At 38.1% G+C, this 12,486-nt stretch overlaps 1 protein-coding gene across 6 annotated transcripts in view; it reads right to left on the bottom strand.

Moving 5' to 3' along the window:
- Positions 1–12,486, bottom strand: part of SCAPER (S-phase cyclin A associated protein in the ER) — a 539,256-nt gene that overhangs the window by 399,726 nt on the left and 127,044 nt on the right. For all 6 annotated transcript variants that reach the window (XM_073212228.1, XM_073212229.1, XM_073212230.1 and 3 more), the window contains exon 11: positions 660–830. In XM_073212228.1, coding sequence (XP_073068329.1) covers positions 660–830 — 171 coding nt within the window. The remainder of the gene's footprint in view (positions 1–659; positions 831–12,486) is intronic.

Here is a 12,486-nt window from a genome sequence, read left to right as displayed (position 1 = left end):
CCACCTAGTCACAGTAATCACCAAACAAAAAATACCACAGCCTATACATTTTAAGAGGAAGACAAAACTACTTGTCATTAACAGCAGAGGCAAATCAAATAAATTTAAAAGAAATATACTGGCCTTATGCAACTATTGTGTAAACTCTGAAATATTCACAGCATGTATCATAAGAGTTCAAGATAATTTACTAGACATTAAAATTTAATAGAAAAATACTTGAAACATGTAGTTACTTTCATTGTTTAAGAAATCCCTCTCATCAACATACGTATCTTGACCACTTAGTGACAGCATGTCAATATCTCACTTGCTTTTTATTAGTAGAACAAAAAAGTAAAGTATCTCAGATACTTCTTTAATCCCTATTATAATCTAGTTAATGTTGAGATCTTACTTTCTGACTCAATTTCATGATCTGTAAAATCAGAATAACAACTTCCAACTTGCATTAAGTATCAAACACTTAGTAACAGTAAAGTACTCAAAAGAAATTTGCTAGTTTATTATATAAATCTCAATCACTAAGTGTAACAACAAACATTATTATTAAAGATATTTTAGAAAGTTTTACATGAACTCTAAGTCCTTCTGGCCCTAAGAATTTTATTTTTTAATCTAATTTTTGAATAATTATTTTAAAAATTCTAAAATCTCACAGAAAAATCACTGTCGTTGTCAGTTTCGATGTTAATATCATTGTTTTCTTCAGCTTCAATTTCTCTAGTTAATTGTTCCTCTTCAGCAATAGCACTAGCAATAGCCTCCTCGTTGGCCTTTTCTAGACGATCTGCTAGCTCTTCTTTTTTAGCGAGAACTTCTGCCATGGACTACACAGTTAAAAACAAAAAAAGAATCACAACTTGACTGGAAAGTAATCATTGCTTTATGTTCTAATCACACACTCAACAGTATATATAAAATACCATTGATCTAGTTACAAAACCTGGGGTTCACTAAAGGTGCAACCACTTGCTGACTGCTTGATTTGGAAGCTTCTTAAAACCAAGAACCTATTTTTTATTCTATAAAATGATAAAGTAATTCATGACTTACCTTCTTTCTCAGAATGCTGTGTATGAGAAACTGTGAAGTTATATACATAACAGTCTTGTTATTAATAACAAAGTATGAATTTCACTTGAGTGACAAAATTAAAAAGTTACTATGGATCAAATGTTAAAAAAAAAATACCCCACAGTACAAAAGGAATATAGAAAAAAATTATCCTATAATGGTGATATTTTTTGAGTATATGTCAAATTAAAAATATGCAATAGAAGTAATACAATAGTATCAAACAGAATCATTAATAAATTCTTATGAGAAAAAGATGGTGCTGTAGGAGGTGAGACAGGAACCTCCTCCCAATACAACATAAAATATGGAAATATAGTAAATACAACAAATCCTGAAAGAGCAACAGGAAAGAAGGCTGTGGCAGACTGTCTAGACCTGGGGAAAACAGCAGACCTCAAGGACAAGGGTAAAGTACCAAAGCTGTGACACAGAAGGACCCAAGCCCCTCCCTCACCCCAGCTCACCGTAGGGAGGAAGTGAAACAGAGAAGGGAGGGGATGGAGGCCTGACTGCTGAACACCCAGCCCTGGAGATCTGCTCTGGGAACACAAACCTACAGTGCACAGTGCTCTGGAGATTAGTGGGGTTGAAAAGCTAAGACAGGAAGAATACGTGGAGAGACTGAGGTTCCAGCTGCTTCTGGAAAACACGTATCCACAACTGGCTTCTCTGAGACAAAAAATGGCAGGCAGTCTGAGAGACTTCCTAACAGTGGGAGGGCTGCTAAAGGGGAAGGATTACACAGAGATTGCTGCTCAGGAGAAAGGACAGGTGGGAAAAACTATCTGGGTGCACTCTTGCCAGGAGATAGGGAACTTTCAGTGGGGTCAGGCGCTCCATCCCACTAGCTGGCAATGCACCTACAAGAAACCCACATGTGTACACAACCCACAGCTACTTCCTCCCAGTCAGCACCAGTTCACAAACCAGCTGCCTGCAGCACTGCTCCAGGCCGGACAGGGGAAGGCCCTGCCTGTGGCAGCTGCATGTGTAAAGTATAGAGACATCTCCATGAACACTGGGCCCACTGGCCCCAGCACTGGAGGCAGGAACTTCAGTCAGGAATCAGGAAAGAAGTCTCTCCTACCAACAAACACCAGCGCCTGCTCGCTAGGAGCTCGACAGAGTACAGCTTCTGGGCACTACAGGGCGCCACCCACAAATATGAAACATCAATGGAACCTGGTAAAAACCAAATTCCACAAACACCAGAAAGAGGGCCAAGCGAAACTGAACTCATCAATATTCCTGGAAGAGATTTCAAAATGAAAATCATAAACAGGTGCATTGAGCTACAGGAAAATTTTCAAGAACTCAAATAGGAATTCAAGAATTGGATATAAACTTTAAAAATACATTATCTGAAATGAAACATAGAATGGAGGGATTTAAAAGCAGATAGATAACATAGGAAATGGTCAATGAAATAGAAATTAGAGAACAAGAATTCAAAGAAGCTGAGGCACAGAGAGAAAAAGGGAAGACTAGGGATGAAAGAATATTGAGAGAACTGTGTGACCAATGCAAAAGGAACAATATTTCCATTGTAGGGGCACGAAAAGAAGAAGAAAGAGAAAAAGGGATACAAAGTGTCTTTGAAGAGGTAATTGCTGAAAACATCTCCAATCTGGAGGAGACAGTCTCTCAGGCAATGAAGGTGCACAAATCTCCCAACACAAGGGACCCAAGGAAGATGACACAAAGACATGAAATAATAAAAATGGCAAACATCAATGATAAGGACAGAGTATTAAAAGCAGACAGACAGAGAAAAAGTTCACCTACAAAGGAAAATCCACCAGACAATCCTCAGACTTCTCAACAGAAAAACTACAGGCTAGAAGGGAGTGGCATGATATATTTAATGCAATGAACAGAAGGGCCTTGAAACAAGAATACTCTACCTTACAAGATTACCATTTAAATTTGAAGGAGGGATTAAACAATTTCCAGATAAGCAAAAGTTAAGAGAATTTACCTCCTAACAAACTGTCTCTAGAGTGTATTTTGGAGGAAGTGTTCCTAAGGCTAAACAGCTGTCACCAGAGGAAATAAAACCAGAGAAAAGAAAGCAGAACAATTAATTACAATGCAAATGCAAAATTAAATCAACTACCACCAAAGTCTGAAGGGATCGACAAACAGTACAGAATATGACACCTAATATATTACGAATGGAGGAGGGAGAGGGGCTCAAGATGGCAGCATAAGTAGGGCGGAGGAAATCTACTCTCAAAACAATATAGATTTTTAAAAATACAACAAATACAACAACTCCTAAAAGAGAGACCACAAGATACAGTACAACAGTCAGGCTACATCTACATCTGCGAGACTTCACCATCTCACAAACAGGGTAAGATAAAAAGCTGAAACCCAGTGGGACACGACCACTCACCCCACCCCAGCTCACCGGCAGAGGGAAAAGAATCAGAGTGGGGAGGGAGTGGAAGCACAGGACTGCTAAATAACCAGCCCTAGTGACCTGCACAAGGAGCACAGACACACACTGAATGCTGTGCCAGATATTAGAGAAACGGAAAAGTGAACTCCGAGACAGAGACTATGGGCAGGTCACCACAGCTGGCACCGCTGGGACAAAAGAAAAGTGGATGCTTTTTAAAAGTCTTCAGGGGACAAGGGCTTAACAGCTGGACAAAACTCCTGGCACACTCAACCTAGCAGGCTACAAATCCTAAGGAACTTCAGGTATCCCAACACCCTGCAGGGTAACACAGCTCCGAAGGCTGACATGGCAATAATCAAAAGGCCATTCGTTATCCCTGGCTGGTGCTGCAAGCAAACCGGCAGACCCACCAGAGCTACGGAGCAGCCGGAGAGCAGCCTCACCCACAGGAACCACCCAGAGTCTCCTCAAGGTGAGCAGCTAACCGGCACAGACACAGAGGCTGCTGCTGGTGTGTACCTGCCCAGCACAGGTGGAAGAAGCCAGAGCAAGGTCCAGGGGGCACGAGGGAGCGTCGTTCTCGCAGGAGAACACACCATATGCATCTGACAGTCGTGGGAGGGCTCTAGGATAGCCCAAGGGCTGCCCACCCATGGCAGGTCGGAAGATCGTCCCAGAGACTGCTCCTGTGTGCGGGTGTGCAGCACAGGCAGTGGAAGCCAGAGCAAAGTCCATAAGGTACAAAGGGGCACCATTCTTGGAGAACACACCCAATGTGCCGGCGACCCCCTGCAGTGCTATAGGCCAGCGCAAGGGCAGCCCCGCCCACAGCAGCTCAGAGGATTATCCCAGCGACTGCGCCCAGTGTGTGGGTAACCAGCATAGGCAGCGGAGAAGGGAAAGGTGAACAGCAAGCAGGAAGGGACTTTGTTCTCCCAGCTGGCACACGCTCTACCTGCCTGGGAACACTTCTATTGACATGAAAAGGCAAAAGAATCTGGTCCACTCAAAAATCACTCAGACAACCCACGGGACAGGGGGTGGGGAGATAGATATAACCAATCTTCCTGAAAAAGAACTCAAAATGAAAGTCATAACCATTCTGATGGACCTACAGAGAAATATGCAAGAGCAAAGGGATGAAGTCTGGAGGGAGATAACAGAAATGAAACGACCTATAGGACTTAAGAGCAGACTGGATGAGGTGCAAGAGACCGTTAATAGAATAGATACCAGAGAACGGGAATACAGAGAAGCAGGGGCAGAGAGAGATGAAAGGATCTCCAGGTATGAAAGAATATTAATAGAATTGTGTGACCAATCCAAACAGAACAATATTTGCATGATAGGGGTACCAGAAGAAGAAGAGAGAGAAAAAGGAAAGGGGTAGAAAGTGTCTTTGAAGAAATGATTGCTGAAGACTTCCCCAAGCTGGGGAAGGAAATAGTCTCTCAGACCACGGAAGCCCACAGATCTCCCAACACAAGGGACCCAAGGAGGAAAATACCAAGACATGAAATAATGAAAATGGCAGAGTTCAAAGACAAGGACAGAGTATTGAAGGCAGCCAGAGAGAGAAACAACATCACCTACAAAGGAAAACCCATGAGCCTATCATCGGACTTCTCAAAGGAAACCTTACAGGCCAGAAGAGAATCGCGTGATATATTTAATGCAATGAAACAGAAAGGCCTTAAACCAAGGATACTGTATATCCAGCAGGATGATCATTTAAATTTGAAGGAGGGATTAAACAATTCCCAGACAAGCAAAAGTTAAGGGAATTTGCCTCCAACAACCACCTCTACAGATATGTTAAAGGGAATACTCTAGACAGAAGCACTCCTAAGGCTAAATAGATAACATCAGAGAAAAAAACACATCACAGCAAAAAAAGCAGACCAACGAAATACTAACTAAAGACAAAAAATAAAATCAAATACCACAAAAGCAGTCAAAGGAAACACAAAAGAGAACAGAATAAAACACCTAACAGAAAAAATGGAGGAGGAAGAATAAGAAGGGAGAGAAATAAAGAGTCACCAGACTGTCTTTATACTAGCTTAATAAGTGGGTTAAAGTTAAACAGTCAGATACTAAAGAAGCTACCCATGAAACTTTGGTAAACACCAATCCAAAGCCTGCAATGACAATTAGAATGTATCTTTTGATAACCATGTAAATGAAAATGGACTGCATGCACCAAACAAAAAACACAGCATAAAAGAATGGATGAAAAAGCAAGACCAATCAATATGCTGCTTAGAAAAGACAAACCTCAAACCCAAAGACAAGCACAGAATAAAAGTGAAGGGATGGAAAACGAAATTTCATGCATACAATAGGGGGAAAAAAGCAGGGGTTGCAGTACCTTTATCAGACAAAACAGACTTCAAAACAAAGTAACAAGACATAAAGAAGGATATTACATAATGATAAAGAGGGCAGTCCAACAAGAGGATACAACCATTATAAATATACATACACCCAACACAGGAGTACTGACAAAAATGAAACAAATACTAACAGAATTAAAGGAGGAAATGGAATGCAATGCATTCATTGTAGGAGACTGCAGCACACCACTCACTCCAAAGGACAGATCAACCACACAGAAAATAAATAAGGACACAGAGGCACTGAACAACACATTAGAATAGAAGGACCTAACAGACATCTACAGAAGTCTACACACAAAAGCACCAGGATACACATTCTTCTCAAGTGCACATGGAACATTTTCCAGAATAGACCACACACTACACCACAAAAAGAGCCTCACTAAATTCAAAAAGGTGAAATTCTACCAACCAACTTCTCAGTTCACAGAGGTATAAAACTAGAAATAAATTGTATAAGGAAAACAAAAAGACTCACAAACACATGGAGGCTTAACAGCATGCTCCTAAATAATTAATGGATCAATGACCAAATTGAAACAAAGATCAAACAATATATGGAGACAAATGGCAACACCACCACAAAGCCCCAGCTTCTGTGGGATGCAGGGAAGGCAGCTCAAAAAGAAAAGTATATAGTAATCAAGGCCTATTTAATGAAGAAAGAACAAACCCAAATGAACAGTCTAAAATCACAACTACTGAAACAGGAAAAAGAAAAACAAAAGAGATCCAAACGTCAGCAGAAGGAGGGACATAATGAAGATCAGAGAAGAACTAAATAAAATAGAGAATAAAACAATAGAAAAAAATCAATGAAAACAAGACCTGGTTCTTTGAGAAAATAAAATAGATAAATGCCTACCTAAATCAGGAATGAGAGAGGAAAAATGATGACGGACACTACAGAAATACAAAGAATTATTACAGAATACTATGAAAATCTATATGCTAAAAACTGGATATCCAAGAAGAAAAGGACAATTTCCTAGAAAAATACAATCATCCAAGACTGACACAGCAAGAAATAGAAAATCTAAAAAAAAATAATTACCAGCAACAAAATTGAATCAGTAATGAAAAAACTACCCAAGAACAAAACGCCAGTGCCAGATGGATTCACTGCCGAATTTTATCACACAAACAGAGAAGATATAATACCCATTCTCTTTAAAGTTTTACAAAAAATAGAAGTGGAGGGAATACTTCCAAATTCATTCTACGAAGCCAGCATCACTCTAATACTGAAAGCAGGGAAAGACAACACAAAAAAAGAAAATTACACACCAATATCCATGATGAACATACATGCAAAGATAACAAAATATTAGGAAACGGTATTCAAAAATACATCACGAGGATCTTAAACCATGATCAACTGGGCTTCATCCCAGTGATGCATGGATGCTACAATATAGGAAAATCCATCATCATCCACCAATCAACAAAAATAAGGACAAAAACTATATGATCATCTCCATAGATGCTGAAAACACATTTGACAAAATTCAACATCCATTCATGATAAAAACACTCAACAATGGCCTCAACAGAATAAAGGCCATATATGACAAACACAAGGATAACGTCATACTTAACAGTGAGAAGCATAAAGCTTTTCCTTTAAGATCGGGAGCAAAACAAGAATGCCCCCTTCCTGCACTTTTATTCAACATAGTTCAGGAGGTCCAGCCACGGCAATCATAAAACCCAAAGAAATAAAAGGAATCCAGATTGGTAAGGAAGAATTCAAACAGTCCCTGTTTGCAGATGACATGATATTATACATAAAAACCCTAAAGACTCCACCTCAAAACAACTAGATCTAATACCTGAATTCAGCAAAGTTGCAGGATACAAAATTAATACACAGAAATGAATGAAAAGTAAGAGAAATCATGAAAACAATTCCATTCACAATTTCATCAAAAGAATAAAATACCTAGGAATAAACCTAACCAAGGAAGTGAAAGACCTATACCCTGAAAACTACAAGACACTGTTAAGAGAAATTAAAGAGGACACTAACACATGGAAACTCATCCCATGCTCTTGGCTAGGAAGAATTAATATTGTCAAAATGGCCATTCTGACTAAAGCAATCTACAGATTCAGTGCAACCCTTATTAAAATACCAACAGCATCCTTCATCGAACTGGAACAAATACTTCTAAAATTCATATAGAACCACAAAGCCCCAGAATACCCAAAGCAATACTGAGAAGGAAGAATAAAGCAGAGGGAATTATGCTCCCTGACTTCAAGCTCTACTACAAAGCAACAGTAATCAAGATAATTTGGTACTGGCACAAAAACAGACCCAAGGACCAGTGGAACAGAATAGAGAGTCCAGATATTAACCGAAACATATGTGATCAATTAATATATGATAAAGGAGCCATGGATATACAATGGGGAAATGACAGTCTCTTCCGCAGCTGGTATTGGCAAAATTGAACAGCTACATGTAAGAGAATGAAATGGGATCATTGTCTAACCCCATACACAAAAGTAAATTCAAAATGGTTCAAAGACCTGAATGTAAGTCCTGAAACCATGAAACTCTTAGAAAAAAACATAGGCAAAAATCTCATAGACATAAACATGAGTGACCTCTTCATGAACATATCTCCCCAAGGAAGGGAAACAAAAGCAAAAATGAACAAGTGGGACTATATCAAGCTGAAAAGCTTCTGTACAGCAAAGGATACCATGAGTAGAACAAAAAGGCATCCTACAGTATGGGAGAATATACTCATAAATTACATATCCAATAAAGGGTTGGCTTCCAAAATATATAAAGAGCTCATGCAACAAAAAGCAAACTATCCTATTAAAAAATGGGCATAGGGCCTGAACAGACACTTCTCCAAACAAGATATTCAGAATGCCAACAGGCACATGAAAAGATGCTCCACATCACTAATCAGAGAAATGCAAATTAGGACCACAATGAGAAACCACCTCACACCAGTGAGGATGGCCAACATCCAAAAGACAAACAACAAATGTTGGCAAGGATGTGGAGAAAGTGGGACCCTCCTACACTGCTGCTGAAATGTAAATTAGCTCAACGATTATGGAAATCAGTATGGAACTTCCTCAAAATACTAAAAATAGAAATACCATTTGACCCAGGAATTTCACTACTAGGAATTTACCCTAAAAATGCAGGAGCCCAGTTTGAAAAACACAGATGCACCCCTGTTTATCACAGCTCTATTTACAATAGCCAAGAAATGGAAGCAACCTAAGTGTCCATCAGTAGATGAATGGATAAAGAAGATGTGGTCCATATACACAATGGAATATTATTCAGCCATAAGAAGAAAACAAATCCTACCATTCGCAACAGCATGGATGGAGCTGGAGGGTATTATGCTCAGTGAAATAAGCCAGGCAGAAAAAGGCAAGTATCAAATGATTTCACTTATTTGTAGAGTATAAGAACAAAGAAAAAAACTAAAGAAACAAAAGAGCAGCAGACTCACAGAACCCAAGAATGGACTAACAGTTACAAAGAAGAAAGGAACTGGGGAAGGATAAGGGGGAAAATGTGACATTATGATTAGCACACACAATGTAGGTGGGGGGAAACAGGAATGGCAATATATACAGAGAAGACAAGTAATGATTCTATAGCATCTTACTACACTGATGGACAGTGACCGAAATGGGGTATGTGGGAGGGACTTGATAATGGGGGGATACTAGTAAACATAATGTTGTTCAAGTAATTGTACATTAATGATATCAAAATAAAAAGTAAAATAAATAAATAAAATTAAAAAATAAAAAAAAGAATTCACTTTCAGAAAAAAAAATGAGCATGGCCACGTGTCTGGATTAGAACTCAGCAGTTTGCGTTCAAGCTCTCCTCATGGGGGAAAAAGAATTAAGAAATCAGCAGATATTTACCTATATGTGTATTGCATGTGTGAGTCTGGCATTTTGCCAGTAAATAAATTTTATTTTGTGTTCAGTATCACAAAAGAAAAAAAAAGAATGGAGGAAGATGAAAAAGGACAAAAAAAAAAGAACCTTTAGATTATGTTTGTAATAGCATACTAAATGAGTTAAATTAGACTGTTAGATAGTAAAGAAGTTACCCGTGAACCTTTCATAACCACAAATCTAAAGACTGCAATTGCAATAAGTACATACCTATTGATAATCACCCTAAATGTAAATGGTCTAAATGTACCAATCAAAAGACACAGACTCACTGAATGGAAAAACAAGACCCGTCTATATACTGTCTACAGGAGACTCACTTCAAACCGAAAGTCATACACAGATTAGAAGTGAAGGGATAGAAAAATATATTTCATGCAAGTAACAGGGACAAAAAAGCAGGAGTTGCAGTACTTGTATCAGACAAAATAGACTTCAAAACAAAGAAAGTCACAAGAGACAAAGAAGGGCATTACATAATGATAAAGGGGTCAGTCCAACAAGAGGATATAACCATTGTAAATATCTATATATCCAACAAGGGATCACCTACATTCGTGAAACAAATACTAACAGAATTAAAGGGGGAAATAGAATGCAATGCATTCATTGTAGGTGACTTCAATACACCACTAACTCCAAAGGACAGGTCAATCAGACAGAAAATAAGTAAGGACACAGAGGCACTGAACACTGCATTAGAACAGATGGACCTAACAGACATCTACAGAATACTCAAAAGCAACAGGATACACATTCTTCTGAAGTGCACATGGAACATTATCAAGAATAGATCATATACTAGGCCACAAAAATAGTCTCAGTAAATTCAAAAGTTTTGAAATTGTACCAACTAGTTCCTCAGACCATAAAGGTATGAAACTAGAAATAAATTATGCAAAGAAAACAAAAAAGCCCACAAACACATTGATGATTAACAACATGCTCCTAAATAATCAATGGATTAATGACCAAATAAAAACAGAGATCAAGCAATATACTGTGACAAATGACAACACTAACTCCACACCGCAAAATCAGTGGGATGGAGCATAGGACGTGCTAAGAGGGAAGTACACTGCAATACAGGCTTACCTCACAAAAGAAGAACAATTGCATATTAACAGTCTAAACTCACAATTAACGAAACTAGAAAAAGAAGAACAAATGAAGCCCAAAGTCCGTAGGAGGAGGAACGTAATAAAGATTAGAGTAGAAATAAATGAAATGGAGAATAAAACAAAAGAAAAAATCAATGAAAGCAGAAGCTGGTTCTTTGAGAAAACAAACAAAATAGATAAACCCCTAGACAGATTTATCAACAAAAAAAGAAAGTCTATACAAACAAACAGAATCAGCAATAAGAAAGGAAAAATCACTACAGACACCACAGAAATACAAGGAATTATGAGAGAATACTATGAAAAATTATATGCTAACAAACTGGATAATCTAGAAGAAATGGCCAACTTCCTAAAAAATACAACCTTCCAAGACTGACTATGGAAGAAACAAAATCTGAACAGACCAATTACCAGCAATGAAATTGAACTGCTAACCAAAAAACTACCTAAGAACAAAATCCCTGGGCCACATGGCTTCATGACTGAATTTTATCAAACATTTAGTGAAGACCTAATACCCATCCTCTTGAAAGTATTCAAAAAAGTAGGAGGGAATACTTCCAAACTCATTCCATGCAGCCAGCATCACTCTAGTACCAAAACCAGACAAAGATCACAAAAAAAGAAAATTACAGATCAATATCTCTCATAAACATACATGTAAAAATACTCAATAAAATATTAGCAAATCAAATTCAAAGATATATCAAAAAGTTCATCCATCATGATCAAGTAGGATTTATTCCAGGGATGCAAGGATAGTACAACATTCGAAAATCCATCAAAATCATCCACTACATCAACAAGACGAAGGACAAAAACCACATGATCATCTTTATAGATGCTGAAAAGCACTTGGTAAAATTCAACATCCATTCATGATTAAAACTCACAACAAAATGGGTAGAGAGGGCAAGTACCTCAAAATAACATAGGCCATATATGACAAACCAAAAGCCAACATATTAACAGTGAGAAGCTGAAAGCTTTCCTTTAAGATCGGGAACAAGACAAGGATGCCCACTCTCACCACTTTTATTTAACAAAGTACTGGAGGTCCTAGCCACAGCAATTAGATAAAACAAAGAAATAAAAGGCATCCAGACTGGTAAGGAAGAAGTCAAACTGTCACTGTTTGCAGATATCATGATATAGCACATAAAAAACCCTAAAGAATCCACACTAAAACTACTAGAACTAATATCTGAATTCAGAAAAGTTTCAGGATACAAAATTAATATGCAGAAATATGTTGATTTCCTATACATTAACTATGAACTAGCAGAAATTAGGAAAAGAATTCCATTCACAATTGCATCAAAAAGAATAAAATATCTAGGATAAAACCTAACAAAACAGGTAAAAGACCTATACCATTAAAACTATAAGACACTCATCAGAGAAATTAGAGAAGACACCACTAAATGGAAATACATCCCATGCTCATGATTAGGAAGAATTAATATTGTCAAAATGGCCATCCTGCCTAAAGCAATCTACAGATTCAATGCAATCCCTATCA

This window comes from Manis javanica, chromosome 8 (genome assembly GCF_040802235.1).
Source record: "Manis javanica isolate MJ-LG chromosome 8, MJ_LKY, whole genome shotgun sequence".
NCBI classification, from domain to species: Eukaryota; Metazoa; Chordata; class Mammalia; order Pholidota; family Manidae; genus Manis; species Manis javanica.
The sequence above is the reverse complement of the archived record's forward strand: the minus strand, read 5'-3'. Positions and strand labels throughout refer to the sequence as shown.